Here is a 14,202-nt window from a genome sequence, read left to right as displayed (position 1 = left end):
TAAGAGGAATATTTGACAACTTCAATGCTGTTCTATGTTTTTATTTTTCCTGTCCCTTCATGTTCACCAACAAAAAGAAGACAGTATGCATGATACATTCCAAAAGTCTAATCCAAGCAGTGGCTAGCAAGCCAAGACAACACAATTAAGATACAACAATGCAAGCCATAGTATATTCCTTTTATATAATTGCACACCTAAAAAAACAAAACAGCAAAATGACCACTTATGAAGATTCCACAACACCATCACCTGTAAAATGAAAAACCAGAGAAAAATAAAAAGTTAATATACTTTGCTTGTGCTATTATTAACAATGGAAAGCAAACATAATTTGTGCTTTGACAGGACTTGACCATGTGAATTTTCTGGAGTATAATTTCATCAAACATAATTTTTTTTTTGTTAAGCTTTCATCAAACATACATAATACTAAAACACATAGATCTATGTAACCCACAAAAGAGTTCCTATGACATAATGTTGTTAACATTTTTGTTAAGAAACTTCCCATTTTTTGATTAGTAAATTATTAAGGGCCATTTAGGGTAAAGTTACATATCGCTGGCAGATACCATGAAGAAAAACACAAACATGTCTGTTTAGATTACTTATAATAGCCTCAGATATTTACAAATATCTGGAAATTCAGATTTAAGAACCTTGTGAAGGACCAAACCTTGCAAAAACTTAGATTTCAAAGAATAAAAAACCAGCACAACAATGATAATTGATACTTCAAAAGAAAATTAAATTATAAAAACTAACTTTTTTTCCCTCCTTCTGCTTCCTCGGCTGTTTTCCAAACAATATCTTTCAGCCCAACTGTGAGATTCTTATAGAACTGCAATATTAAGACAACTGAGTACAAATTTGAACTAACAAGGAAAAGTAAACAATTTCATAAAATTGAACAATGGCACTATCTAAATGTATGTAATTTCATTAAAAGCCGCAATATTCTATCTGAAAGGGGTGCAAAGGGGCGCACAAGAAGTATATATGAGATACACAAACAAAACAAATAGAAAAGGGCTTCAAGAGAACATAAAGATCATGAAATTCAAGTAAATTATTAAGGGGGGAAAAATGATAGCCGCTTTCCAATCATATAAGGTCTTCAACAGCACCAACCTCAAATTAAAAAACGACTTCAACAACACCAACTTCAAATCTAATACCGATTTCTCATAATCTTCAAAGCTTAGTGTCGTACATTTTACTCACAATCAATCCCAAGCCTGGAAAAAGGAGGATTGCCAGTGGTTGATGGCCAGCAATACATTTAGACACTTTTTTTATGAATGGATCTTATCCCTTTTTATATACAGGTTTAGGTGTCCTCTAATATATATATATATCTATATATATGGTGACCCTGATTGATTTGTTGAGGATCCAAAACAGACCCTAAAGTTTTGGGACTAAGGCATTGTGGTGGTTGTTACCATATACTATTTAATGAATTACAATTAAAATTTGATGGCCAGCAATACATTTAGTCACTTTTTTAAGAATGGATCTTATCCCCTTTATATATACAAGTTTAGGTGTCCTCTAATATATATATATATATATATATATGGTGACCCTGATTAAACAAACCCTAAAGTTTTGGGACTAAGGCATTGTGGTGGTTGTTGCCATATACTATTTAATGAATTACAATTAAAATTTGATGGCCAGCAATACATTTAGTCACTTTTTCATGAATGGATCTTATCCCCTTTATATATACAAGTTTAGGCGTCCTCTAATATATATATATATATATGGTGACCCTGATTGATTTGTTGAGAATCCAAAACCGACCCTAAAGTTTTGGGACTAAGGCATTGAGGTGGTTGTTACCATATACTATTTAATGAATTACAATTAAAATTTTATTTTGTCATCTTAACTACATGATTTTTTTTTTTTTTTTTTTTTGGTTGTAAAGAATTTTTTTCTTTTCTTGCAGGGATAAATCTGTTTTCTAGAAATTGTCTTTTCTTTTTTTCAAGAACAAAAAATATTATTTGATACTTTTTTTACTAGGAAACAAAACCTAAAAGCTGGTCTTGACCCACTCCTAGTCCTAGCCAGTATCTTTGCTTAATGAGGTGGAGCGAGGCAAGGTGGGAATGAAAATTGCTAAAATCACTGTACCCCCTTGTGCCTTTCTCCCCCCCATCTTTGTCCTGCACTTTTTACAAATGCATCAGTGGGTAGGTGGCAGAGGAAACACCACTACATTGGGTGAAGGAAGTCAAGGAACCATGACCTACATCAGCGCAGTCCATAATTTCACTCAATAGAAAAAATATATATTTTTAATAGATGCCACAAAGTGCAATGACATAGTTATAGAATACCTTGTGAAACTCTAGAGTATCTCCTCCAGACTTGCGAACCTCAACCATGTAGAGTGAAGGGGCCACCTCAAAAATCTGAAACAGAGAATTGTAAACAGCTCAAGATCGAACTACTTCTAACAAAGGGATGGGATGTGTTATGGGAAGAGAAAGGGAGAAAAGTAGTGGGTTGAAAGGGGGTGGGGGGGGTGGGGAGTCTGAAGTAAACGTACCTCTGTTGCAACAGATAAATGACCTTTACGTCCAGTTTTTTCACCTTGAAGCTTCAACTGAGACAGATTTGATTCCAAATAAATAAAAAAGAGAGGGAGAAATGGGGGGTGGTTGTCAGAATTGGAAGATAATTGACACTACAGTAAATCGTGGATAAGAGTGAGAAAAAGAATAACTCATTGCACCTTATAGTTATTTTTCTTCACATCAAAACCAAGAGGTGTTGCAGCTTGCTCAATTTTTGAGATTATCTCATTAGCACTACATTTGGAAGCAAATCTTGTTTCCCTTTTAACAAGCCCCTGGTTACCAAGGAAATGTCAGCCATTTTCTTAAGTTTTATGTTCATGAATCAATCCAATATCAATAACCGACGAGCCAAGTGGCTCTTTCAAAACTATGCAATATTAGAATTTTGTGTGGATGGAAGAAAGTTATGCACTGGTAGGAATTTATTTATACATAAACTGAGTCTAATACCTTATCTTCATGTTATAGTACTTCCGATCATAATTGAGTATATCTCTCTGTGTGTGTTTAATAAACTTTAATACAGTGACTGAAGCCTTACCCAACTTATTTGATCTTAATGTTCATTGTTTCATGCCAAGTCTAATACTAAGGATGGGTTTGGCTTGTGTCACTTTTATTGAGTCTACTCCAAGTTGCATCCCTGCTTTTAGATTTTAGGTTCCTGTGGTCTTTAATAGTGTTGATGGGACATTCTATGTTCAAGTGTGAAGATGTAGTTATAAATTCATTAACCTGATGCCATTATTGTGTATCCTTTCTGCAATAATATTATTTATACAATACGCATGGAAAGACTACAGCTCTCAAAATTGGAAATTCAATTTTATGTCTATAATGCTCATAATTTGTAATGTGTACTTTTCTAATAAACTTTTGTGGAGTATACATACAAACTATGACATTGATTAGCGTAAAGACAACATAAGTCCATACGGGGGAGTGGAATCCTGAAGGAGCATGTAAATGGCAAGTCAATGTTCATTTGACCTTCTAAAGGAGTGATTTGCCATGTTTGAAATACGGAACTTTGTTGCATTTGTTTGAAATGTTCCGTAATCTGTCTGTCTATATTTATAAGCTCAAAGCTGGTTACATGAGGAATCTATCTGACTACAGATATTCAAGGCTGAATTCACATGTCCTCCATGGTTCTCCTCAAGTGCAAAAAAACTAATCAAAAGAATCCTGGACCCTAGTCCCTCAACTGTATGTCATTTTTCTCTTTCTCCTTTGTCTTGTTTGCTATCTTGTATTTCTTGTGTATTTACTATGTATGCTAATCATGTTAAACAGCGGATTACAATTGCCGAGGTCATTGAGAATGAGTGGTTTAAGAAAGGATACAAGCCACCTAGTTTTGAGCAACCTGATATTAGTCTTGCTGATGTGGATTCTATCTTCAATGAAATAGGGGTAAGATCATTGTTTCACCTTTTTTTTTTGGGTGGGTGGGGGTTGTTTGGTCATATAGCACTAATGTTTGGCTTTGTACTTGCTGTTTGGGCAGCATTCTGGAGAGCTTGTTGTGGAGAGGAGGGAAGAAGGACTTGTGCCTGTGGCACCTGTCACTATGAATGCATTTGAGCTAATCTCTACATCTCAGGGTCTCAACCTCAGTACCCTTTTTGAAAAGCAAATGGTATGCTTGACTTTGGTTGTTGGCCTTGGTAAATTAGAAAACTTCTTCTTTTTTATTTATTTATTATTTATTTTTTTCATTTTCATTTTTTTCCTGAATGGTAAATAAGATATCTGACATGGAGAAGCTTGAACTCAAGAACCTCATATTTCATTTGTGGAGGGAAACATTTCACATATATTACATGATAGCAGCATGATGATCTGTAGACTTAGGTGCTTACCTATGGCAGTCCAAAATGTGATGTTTTTTTCTCCTTTTGTTACTACGTTGAAGGATGTGAATTTGGTTGTTGCCTGTTGATCTCTAAAATTCACTTGTCTATGTTGATTTTCTCAAGTCATATGTGAAAATATTTTAAAAAGATTATTTTTAAAACTAAAGGTTGGTTGATATTTCAAAATAAGTGATGATATAATTTTTTCAAGATTAATTTATATGTTATAGTGTTGTTACCCTAGTATTATTTGGTTGGAGAAATTGTTTGGGAAAGCATTCCTCCTATGTGCGGAATCTTGTGCTGGTTGTCTAACGTGGAAGGATCGTAACAATTGCATGTTTGAACTTTGAAGAGGCTGAGAAATTTTTAGAGCAATTGCATTATTTGCTGTTCCGTACCTTATTTGAATGGTTGAATGGGCTCGAACAGGGGGTTAACACTTTGTACTTCATTGTTGATTTCCAAAATTCTTTAGGATTTTCTTCTTACTGTTCATTTTAAAAAAAAAATCACTTTGTGATCATCATCGTAAGCACAAAGTTTTCTCATTTATCAAAAACAAATGTTACTCTAGTTTGGCTGGTGGAGTCGTGTATCCATGGTTTACTCCCTAAGGGTGAGTCCAAAAGGCCCTGCCTTGGTGAGGTTCCACGCCATCAATTAAAAAAAAATGTTCCCCCCCCCCCCCCCTCCAAAACAACAAACGCAAAATGAAGCCAAAGCCCATTAAAAAAGTTCCTTTCTTTTCCTCCCCCACTCTGCTGCCTTATTGGAACCCACAACATTTTGCTGATAACCCCCAGCATTAAGGAGCTATATTTTGACATCAGCTCACTTTTAGGTCAAAAACTGGCAAGTGCAAACCCTACTCCTTTTCCAAGAACTTAAAACACCATTGCTAACAACTCCAGTGTACTTTCAATAAACTTCTAACTATATGCAAGGTGACCCCATCAACAAATGATCTTCCTTCGCATGATGTACAAAGAAGAAACTCCTACTCTTAAGCTATACTCTGCAACAACTCACTTCTGAGTTAAAAAAAAAAAAAAAAAATGCCAACACAATTGAACATATCAATTGATTGACCAGAAATAACTCACCTTATGTAAAAATGATCTACCTACCTTAGCTTAATGCATAAATAATGTCAACCCAATCAAGTTCACTGCCTTTACATGTCTTGTAAGCCTAAGCTATATTTGGCACTAAAACTGATCTTTGTCCATCAAGTTGCAAATTTCAACATGCACAGTTGATTTAAAAGTGCATTTCAGTGTCACATTTCCTCTTCTTTTTTTTGGACATAAATTATCATCTTAAATCAAGTATGAGCACAAAAAAGGTTATTACAGAAAAGAATTATAAACTCACATACACAACATTACTGTGGAATTGAATGAGATTCCCAGTTGGAAGAATATTCTAGCAATATAGTTCAACTGCATTAACAAGCTAATTATTTTCACAGAGAAATTTTGTTCACTACGATAGATTCCTGGATACATAAAAATGTTCCTGGTACATTCTAAGAATGAATTAATGGAGAGGGACAGAGAGCAATTAACCTTCTTATATAATGACATGAGGTTCGAGTCTTCAAAAGGTAAATATCCAGCCATCAAGACAAAAAGAATCACACCGCATGACCACAGATCTGCCTTTGCTCCATCATAGCCTTTGTTGTTGATCACCTACAAAAGTGAAGTGCCAATGGTTAAAAAAACAAAAAAGAAGGTTATGAGAGTAAAGAAATAGTAGCTTGCACTTTGAACCAAAAGCTGATATACCTCTGGAGCAACATAATTTGGCGTACCACATGTTGTGTGAAGCAATCCATCTTCCTAAATAGCCGGATTAGATAATCAGTTACAGTACCTTCACAAATAGATTAAGTAAACCTGCCTAATAATTCACCACAGTACCAATATAACCCAAAAACAGTGTGGTAGGCACAGGCAAATCAGAATGAGAAGTGGGGCTTCTAGGGCCCAGTGGCCAGTGGCCACCAACACCTCTTTATATTAAGTTCTGCATAACTTTCTTTTAAAGGTAAATTACAGACCCATCAGTGGATTTTGAACCTACGACCCCATACTCTAAGCACACTTGTAAGAGGAGAAACTAACATTTGAACCAGGATGCATTGGTAAAAGTTTTGTGCAACTTCTAGGACAAAAACTTTATTTTTTATTTTTTTGGATAAGTGCATAAACACAATTTTTTTCTATGAGGCAATATGATGCAGAACAATTAACGGTCTAATACCAAAATTGATGCAATACAATGTTTTGCAGGAACAAATAGAATAGAAAGCAAAGGATAAACCTGGAATCAAACCTAAAGTTGCTTGGAATTAGCACCTAGTGCATCCTTTCCTGGAGTCAGCAGATTCAGCACTAAGCCATTGGCATAATACCAACAAAGTTTTATACATCAATCATAGAACTACCCCCATCGACTACTAGGACTGAACTCTAATAACCCTGATTGACTTGGGCCAAAACCCAATTATGCAATTACAAAAACAACCTTAATAACTTAACTAGCTAACAAGACTTAAAATAATTCAAAAGACAGATAGAAAAAGACAATGGACTTCTAAAATTAAATAAATCAATAAATTGAATTGAATTGAATTTGCACTCCCTGCATCACATTAAGGTATCATACTCACTCGAACTTGTTGTGGTAGTGCACTTAATCCAAAATCCGAAACTTTAAGAACTGCATTAGCATCCAGCAGTAAATTCTCTGGCTGCAAATGACAAAACACCATGACATCTTTATTTTATTTTATTTTCTTATAATAGATGCAATGTCATTCAATTATACATAAAAATCAGTTAATCGCCTCCAACTGCATAAATTAAATTTAGGGTAAAATACAGTCAAACTCCTGAAATTTGGGCTAATGCCAGTCAGGTCTAAGACATTTCAAAACTGACCAACTTAGTCCCTAAACCATCACTCATTTTTCTCCTCTCTATGACGGTGATTAGGGACCAAGTTAGTCAATTTTGAAATGTCTTGGACCTAGCTGGATTTAGCAGCTCAAACATTAAGAGTATTATAGGTAAACAGATAGCTAAAACAAAAATAGAAATCACACCTTTAGGTCTCTATGAAATACACCTCTGCTATGACAGTAATCCACAGCATTAATAAGTTGCTGAAAATATTTTCTAGCTTCATCTTCCTTCAACCTTCCTCTACTTGCCTGGCTCAAGAAATAGCACAAAAACCAGTTAATTATATAGAGTTTATTAATGGATCATTCATTTTTACGATAAGTAGAGTCTATTAACACATAATGCACACGTAATTTAGGGCACTTCATTCCAGATCACATATGTTAGTCATCAGTAGGAAACAAGCACTATCTTACAATTTTGTCAAACAATTCCCCACCGGTCACAAATTCCATGACTATATATATTTTCGTCCTGCTAGCCATCACCTACACAAGTAATACTGCCGGAAGTCAATTGAGACTCAGAAGATAATCAAGAAACATTCTGATTAAGTACAAAACATGTTGAGAATCCAGGATATAGAAATATATCACAATTAAGATCAAATATAAATCTCCACCAATAAACCATGAAGAAGATGATAGAATAATAAGTCATGTCATTGCATTAAGATAAGTTAAAAATAAAATTAAACAAAGTAGTTGTGCTCCCAAACCTCATACATACGGATAACATTTGGGTGTCTGATCAGTTTCATAGTTGAAATTTCACGTTTAATCTGCAAAGGAGAACCAGCCAAAAAAAAAAAAAACCAACATTTATATATAGACTGAAACAATAATAAATTTAGAACTTCAACAAAGTATAATCTTTGCACAATAAATACATATAAATCTTAAATAATTCTCTACTAAATGCCAAAGTGAGGGGGTGCAAATAACTCATCTGGTAATCAAAATGTTGTTTATTTTCTTTTCTTTTCTTGGCAACTTTTACAGCAACCAAACAGTGCACAATAACCCCTAGAGTCTCAATATTATTACACGAGACAAAAGAATTACGTTTGCAATGTAATTATATTGACCAAAATTTCCTTAGATTTGGAGTTTCATATCAAAAAAATATATATTATCTTATAATTATGCAAGCACTCCAAAAGCAAATTATATAGAACATAAAAGACTAATATAGAATTAGAGTTTGAGTCAATTAAATTGAAATGAGCAATGATAGAGGCACAATCTCTTTTCACAACGTTTTTCACAACCTGCTAGAGTGGTAAGCTGTGATTGGAGTAATATCACGTTTACAATTGTTGACACACATTCTTAGCTTTTAGTTTTTAACTTTTATGTACAGCTTTTTAAAACCTCACTTTTTCTTACTTGTTCGCAATACAAGTATACTTTTACACATTTTCAATAAAAAGCTAGATAAACTGTTCCCAAACGGGATCCAATGGGTAATGCCGAGGTCAATTAGATCTTTTTTCTTTACTTGAAAAAACTGGTTTGGAAAGCATCTTTCAACTATTTGGAATATAGCCTTGGCATGTTTAATGTGGTTAGTTTGGCAGGAACGCAATACCTGCATTTTTGAAGACAAGGAGAGAATGTTAGATCACCTAAAATCTCTCCTCTTTGGTACTTTGTTTCATTGGGCTCGTATTTGAGGGTGTACGAATTGTATTTCTATATCTAAATTCTTAGTCTATAATTCTTTTAGTTCTTGATTAAGATTGTATTTGATTCTTGTTCAGAGTGTTCACCATCATGAACATGGTGTTCAATTTTTTTTTTCTCATGTTACTAAAGAGTACTCTCTCAAGCCTCCCAACATACTTTTTATCTCTTTTTACTATTCCTAAATCTGTGGCTGCTAGATTGGAAAGTATTCAGAGGAACTTTCTTTGGGAGTCTTCTGAGGGGAGTTTCAAATATCCTTTGGTGGCTTGGGAAAAGGTGTGTTTACCCGTCGAGATGGGTGGTTTGGGGATAAAAAGTGTGGTGTCTTTTAATCAAGCTTTATTAGGGAAATGGTTGCGGAGATATGGTCATGAAGTTTCCCATCTTTGGCGGCGAGTTATCTCCACAAAATATGGTGAGGGTCAAGGGGGGACGGTGTACTAAAGTGTGCAGGAGGACTCATGGGTGTGGACTATGGAGAAGTATTAATGGAGGGTGGGAGAGCTTCTCTAAGCATCTGTCTTTTGTAGTGGGTGAAGGCACTCGTATCCGCTTTTGGCATGATAGGTGAATTGGTGATAATACTCTAAAATATATCTATCCTGAGCTCTATATGTGTTTTTTTTTTTTTTTTTGATAAATAACAGACTAGTATTAAAAAGAAGCCCAAGTACACTGGGGGTGAACATGGAAAATAGAATCAAACACATAAATTACAAAGATCAAGCATTTCTAGAAAATTAGAACAAGGGAAAAGACTAAAGGAAGAACTCCACTCTAGCAAGGTATGAAGAAGAAGAGATTTAAGCTCTAAAGTAGACCGCTCCTTCCCTTCGAAACATCTTGAGTTCCGCTCTCTCCAAATACACCAGAACACAATGAGGGACAGCCCTCCAAAAATCAATGCTCCATATAGCACTAATCAACAACTGCGACACCCTTATACCATAAATTTTCAGTAGTCAAAATCTTACCTAAATAGGCAGTCCACGAAAAGAAAGCAACCCTAGGAGGACCTTTGAACGCCACACAGGTTTCCAAGGGAAAGAAATGTCAAGAGTAGAGGAAAATGAGAGATAGAACTCATTCACTTTAAAATTCTTGTTCCCTGTTGGTTTCCAACAAAGTTTGTCCTGACCTTCACCATTAAGGGGCAAAGAATAGATAAGATCTAGAAAAGTGTAAAAATGTTCCGTTTCCTAATCTTGGGGAGCTCTAGAAAAAAGAAGATCCCAGTGAAGCCTCTGGTTAGGAAAGTGCATAACATCTGCAATGGAAGGCTCCTTATTACAACTAATGTTATAGAGCTCCGAAAAAGCCTCCGGAAAGTACAGCTCCCACACCAGACATGATGCCAAAATTTAATTCTGTTGCCAACACCAACCTTAAACTGAATGGATTTAGAAAAGACTGGCCAGCCTTGCCTTATGGATCTCCAAAGACTAACACCGTAAGGATTAGAGACTTCTTTTGTACACCAACCACCCCAATCATTCCCATATTTAGTCTCAATAACCCGCGTCCAGAGATGAGTTGTCTCTCTTCCATATCTCCATAACCATTTTTCCAACAAAGCTTGATTGAAGGCTCTCAAGTTTCTAATACCCAAACCGCCAGATTGCAAGGGAGAACAAACCTGGGCCCATTTTATTAGCCGGAATTTAGGAGACTCATCTATCCCACCCCATAGAAAATTCCTTTGAAGCCTCTCAATACGAATAGCAAAATCCACAGGAATAGGGAAGAGAGAAAGGAAATAAGATGGCAAGCTTGAGAGAGTGCTTTTGATTAAGGTGATCTTACCACCTTTTGATTAAGCTCTATATGTGTTCAGAGGTCAAGGATGCTTGTATCTCTGAGGTTTTGCGAATTCCAGAAGGGGCTACTGTTAGAGTATGGGATTTAAGGTTTTATAGAGCTTTTGAAGATTAGGGGCTAGCTGCGTCTTATTCTCTATTCCAGCTTATCCAAACTTGTATTCCTCAGGGTGATACGAGCGATACTCTTAGCTAGCGGCTAAAAGGTGATGGTAAGTTTAACATCCGGTCTTATTACCATGCGATTCAGGGTGCTTCGAATTCTTTGTTTCCTTGGAAGGGTGTTTGGAAACCAAAGATTCCTAGGCGAGTAGCGTTCTTTTTGTGGACAGCTGCACATGGTTGGATCCTCGCTTTGGATAATCTAATGCTTAGGGGTCGCTCGTTGGCTACTTGGTGTTGTATGTGTTGTTGTGATGGGGAGTTTGTAGACAACCTTCTTCTTCATTATCCTGTTACTCATTCCCTATGGACTTTTACGCTTCAGGCTTTTAGTTTTCATTGGGTTATGCTAGGTTTAGTGGCGGGTTTGTTATCTTGTTTGCATCAGTGGCTTGAGAATCATAATTCGGACATTTGGAATTTGGTTCCAAGGTGCTTAATATGGATTGTGTGGTTGGAACGAAATCGCCGTTCCTTTGAGGATAATGAGAAGCCGTTGGATGAGTTAAAGGTTTTATGCCAACATAGTCTTTTGCAGTGGTCTCGTTGTTGGGGTTTTACTGATTGTTCTTCTCTCTCTAAGTTTATGCTTTCCCTTAGCTTAGTTTTTTGATTACTCTTTTTGTTGTGCTGTTTGTTCTATTTTTTCTTGTTGTTCATTATCATGAACAACTTGTACTTTTCCTTATTTTCTCATTAATAATAGTTTTCTGATTACCTATAAAAAAAAATAGTCTTATTACTTATCAAAAATAATAATAATAATAATCACAAGAAGTCACATCGGTAGTTGTGAAACTTTCGTCTACATAGTCATAGACTTATTTATTTGAAATTGAATTTATTTGTTTGTGAAATAAACCCAATTCTAACTCTCTCTAAATCGGTTGCTCTTTGCGATTATTTATATTATAAAGTCCATATCAACCCAATATACCATGACATAGGACTCGTCACATACTCAACTGATTCAAAATCAATTTTTGGGGATATCACAAGAATAATTCACCACCTAATGAACATTGAATAAATTAAAAAACGAAAATAATACACAATTATTTAAAATTTCAGGAAAGTTCAAGACAAATAAAGAACCGACCAGCAAATAATAATTAGTAATAAAGAATTATTTTTTACACAGTGTTTTCACAAAACGACAAACTTAACAAAAGTCTTCCACTTCTATTTTTTGCTGAAAGTCTTCCACTTCTATTAAAATACACGTTTTTTCCAAAGTTGACTTCGCCTAATAGTTAAAAATCCAAAATCAACAAATTTACATTTCGCTTGCTCTTTTTCCTCGTTCATTTTTTCTCGGCAGCCAAGCAGTCAAACAACAAATACTATTACGGTCTTACTCGGCGTAAAAACAAAGAAATTCCTCAAATTCAACTTAATTGAATCAATAAATCTAACCAGAAAAAAGAAAAAAAAAATCTGATTCGAACGATTCGAAAAAATGAATTGAAAAATTAGGATTATGATTACGATGAGTACCTGAGCGATCATCTTGTGCTTGAGAATCTTTTCTTTGTCGAGAATCTTGATAGCGACGTTCTCACCGGTGTCGACATTCCGAGCAAACTTGACCTTTGCGAAATTGCCCTCGCCTAGGGTTCGACCAAGCTCGTACTTCCCCACGCGCGTCCTGCCGTGATTGCTGCCCGTTGCCGACGACGACGACGACGACTTCGACGACATCTTCTTTCTCTCTATCTCTCTAAAAAAATTTCTCTCTCTCCAAACAAATAAAAAACACTCAGTTCTTCCAAACCGAAATGATGTCTCTTTCTCTCTTTTTCAGAGCTAATGGATCAAGACCTCTTCTTCTTGCAAGGTTGCCACACCTGAGACTTTGCCACCCTCATTTTTATCTTTGTTCGTTCTAAAAAGGAAAAATAGAAGATACGCAAACGAAAAAGTTATATATACACAACAAAAGCCCTAGAAATCTTGGAGATTTTCACGGAGAAACAAAGGGAAAACGCTGGCCGTTAGATCAGAGATAGGCCCCATGGAATTCGGATTTATATCAAAATCAAAAAAAAAAAAAAAAACGAACGGTAGTTGTTTTTACAAAAAGGGAAATTTAATTTTGAAGGAGTGGGCAGAGATCTCGAGAGATTTATATGGCAATAGGATTCGGAGGCGTGGCCGTGGATGAATTGGTAAGTTTGTTTTTGTTTTTGCTATTTTTTTTTTAGAGTGATTAAGAAGAGGGGTACACTGTATAGTACAGAATGAAAGAAACAAGCAGGGAAGAGAGAGGTGTGATTGGATTTGGATTGGTGAGGAGAATTTTACGTGTTAATAAGAGATTGAGAGACTAGTCGAGTGCTCGCACGAGCATCTTTATCAGCTGTGCTATATCTGCCAAATGTTAAATATTTGACACATTTGGCACAGCAAGCACCATTTTACTCCATTTATCAGATGTGCCATATCTCATATTTTTTGCAACATTGAACAGTACCGTGACAAATTTGCCACGGTATGGAACGTGTGTGGCAAATTTTTTTTTTCTTTTTTTATTCCTCTCTTTCTTCTCTCTCCATCATTCGCTCTTCTCTCTCCGTCATTCTCACCTCTCTCACCTCAATCCTCTCCTCTCTCTCTCACCCCAATCCTCATCACTGCTCTTCCACGCCCACGCCAACGCCAACGCCGACGATCACTTCCACGCCGACGCTGACTTCTCTCTAGCAATGGTTTTTCTGTTTTTTTTTTTTTTTTTTTTTTGCTGTGTTTTGATTCAATGGTTTTTTTTTTTTTTTTTTTTTTTTTTTTTTGCTGTGTTTTGATGGGTTCGGTTTCGATGGAGGTGGGTGGGTTCGGATGGGCTAGGCAATGACGATGACGACGATGAAGATGGTGGGTTTGGAGTCTGGGTTGACTTGGATTATGAAGGTTTTGGGTTTGGAAGTGGGTATGGGTGAGGGTGTGGAGGCGGTGGATTTGTCGGGGTTTGTGGTTGAGGTGGTGGTGGTGGTGGGGCTTCCGATTTGGTTTTGGTGGGCTATGGGTTGTGGGTCAAGGTTTTGGGTCGGCGGCATTGTGGGTCGAGGTTGTTGATTTCCGATTGTGGGTCAAGGTTTTGGTGGGCT

General features: G+C 36.0%; 1 protein-coding gene and 1 long non-coding RNA gene across 2 annotated transcripts; one reads left to right on the top strand and one right to left on the bottom strand.

Moving 5' to 3' along the window:
- On the bottom strand, window positions 1–13,436 carry LOC112032957 (CBL-interacting protein kinase 23). The gene is made up of 12 exons (XM_065763967.1): window positions 12,596–13,436; window positions 8,150–8,212; window positions 7,848–7,919; window positions 7,572–7,679; window positions 7,137–7,217; window positions 6,250–6,303; window positions 5,833–6,153; window positions 2,753–2,887; window positions 2,567–2,623; window positions 2,355–2,429; window positions 769–844; window positions 1–252 (listed from the first exon to the last, which is right to left on the bottom strand). The coding sequence occupies exons 1-12, from the start codon at window positions 12,797–12,799 to the stop codon at window positions 227–229; spliced, it is 1,272 nt and encodes a 423-aa protein (XP_065620039.1). The 5' UTR covers window positions 12,800–13,436; the 3' UTR covers window positions 1–226.
- Window positions 3,688–4,159, top strand: LOC136063491 (uncharacterized). The gene is made up of 3 exons (XR_010625139.1): window positions 3,688–3,806; window positions 3,894–4,013; window positions 4,108–4,159. It is a non-coding gene; the product is annotated as an uncharacterized LOC136063491 (long non-coding RNA).
- Window positions 13,437–14,202: the final 766 nt, after the last annotated feature.

The sequence above is a fragment of the Quercus suber genome, unplaced genomic scaffold, assembly GCF_002906115.3.
Source record: "Quercus suber isolate HL8 unplaced genomic scaffold, Cork oak 2.0 scaffold_535, whole genome shotgun sequence".
Lineage (NCBI taxonomy): Eukaryota > Viridiplantae > Streptophyta > Magnoliopsida > Fagales > Fagaceae > Quercus > Quercus suber.
This window is presented reverse-complemented; position numbering and strand designations above follow the sequence as displayed.

Coding starts and splice junctions, on each gene's coding strand:
- LOC112032957 (XM_065763967.1), bottom strand. CDS start 12,799: ATGTCGTCGAAGTCGTCGTCGTCGTCGTCGGCAACGGGCAGCAATCAC. Junction 8,213..12,595: donor AGCACAAGATGATCGCTCAG/GTACTCATCGTA, acceptor TCTCCTTTGCAG/ATTAAACGTGAAATTTCAAC. Junction 253..768: donor AGCAGAAGGAGGGAAAAAAA/GTTAGTTTTTAT, acceptor TTCATTTTACAG/GTGATGGTGTTGTGGAATCT.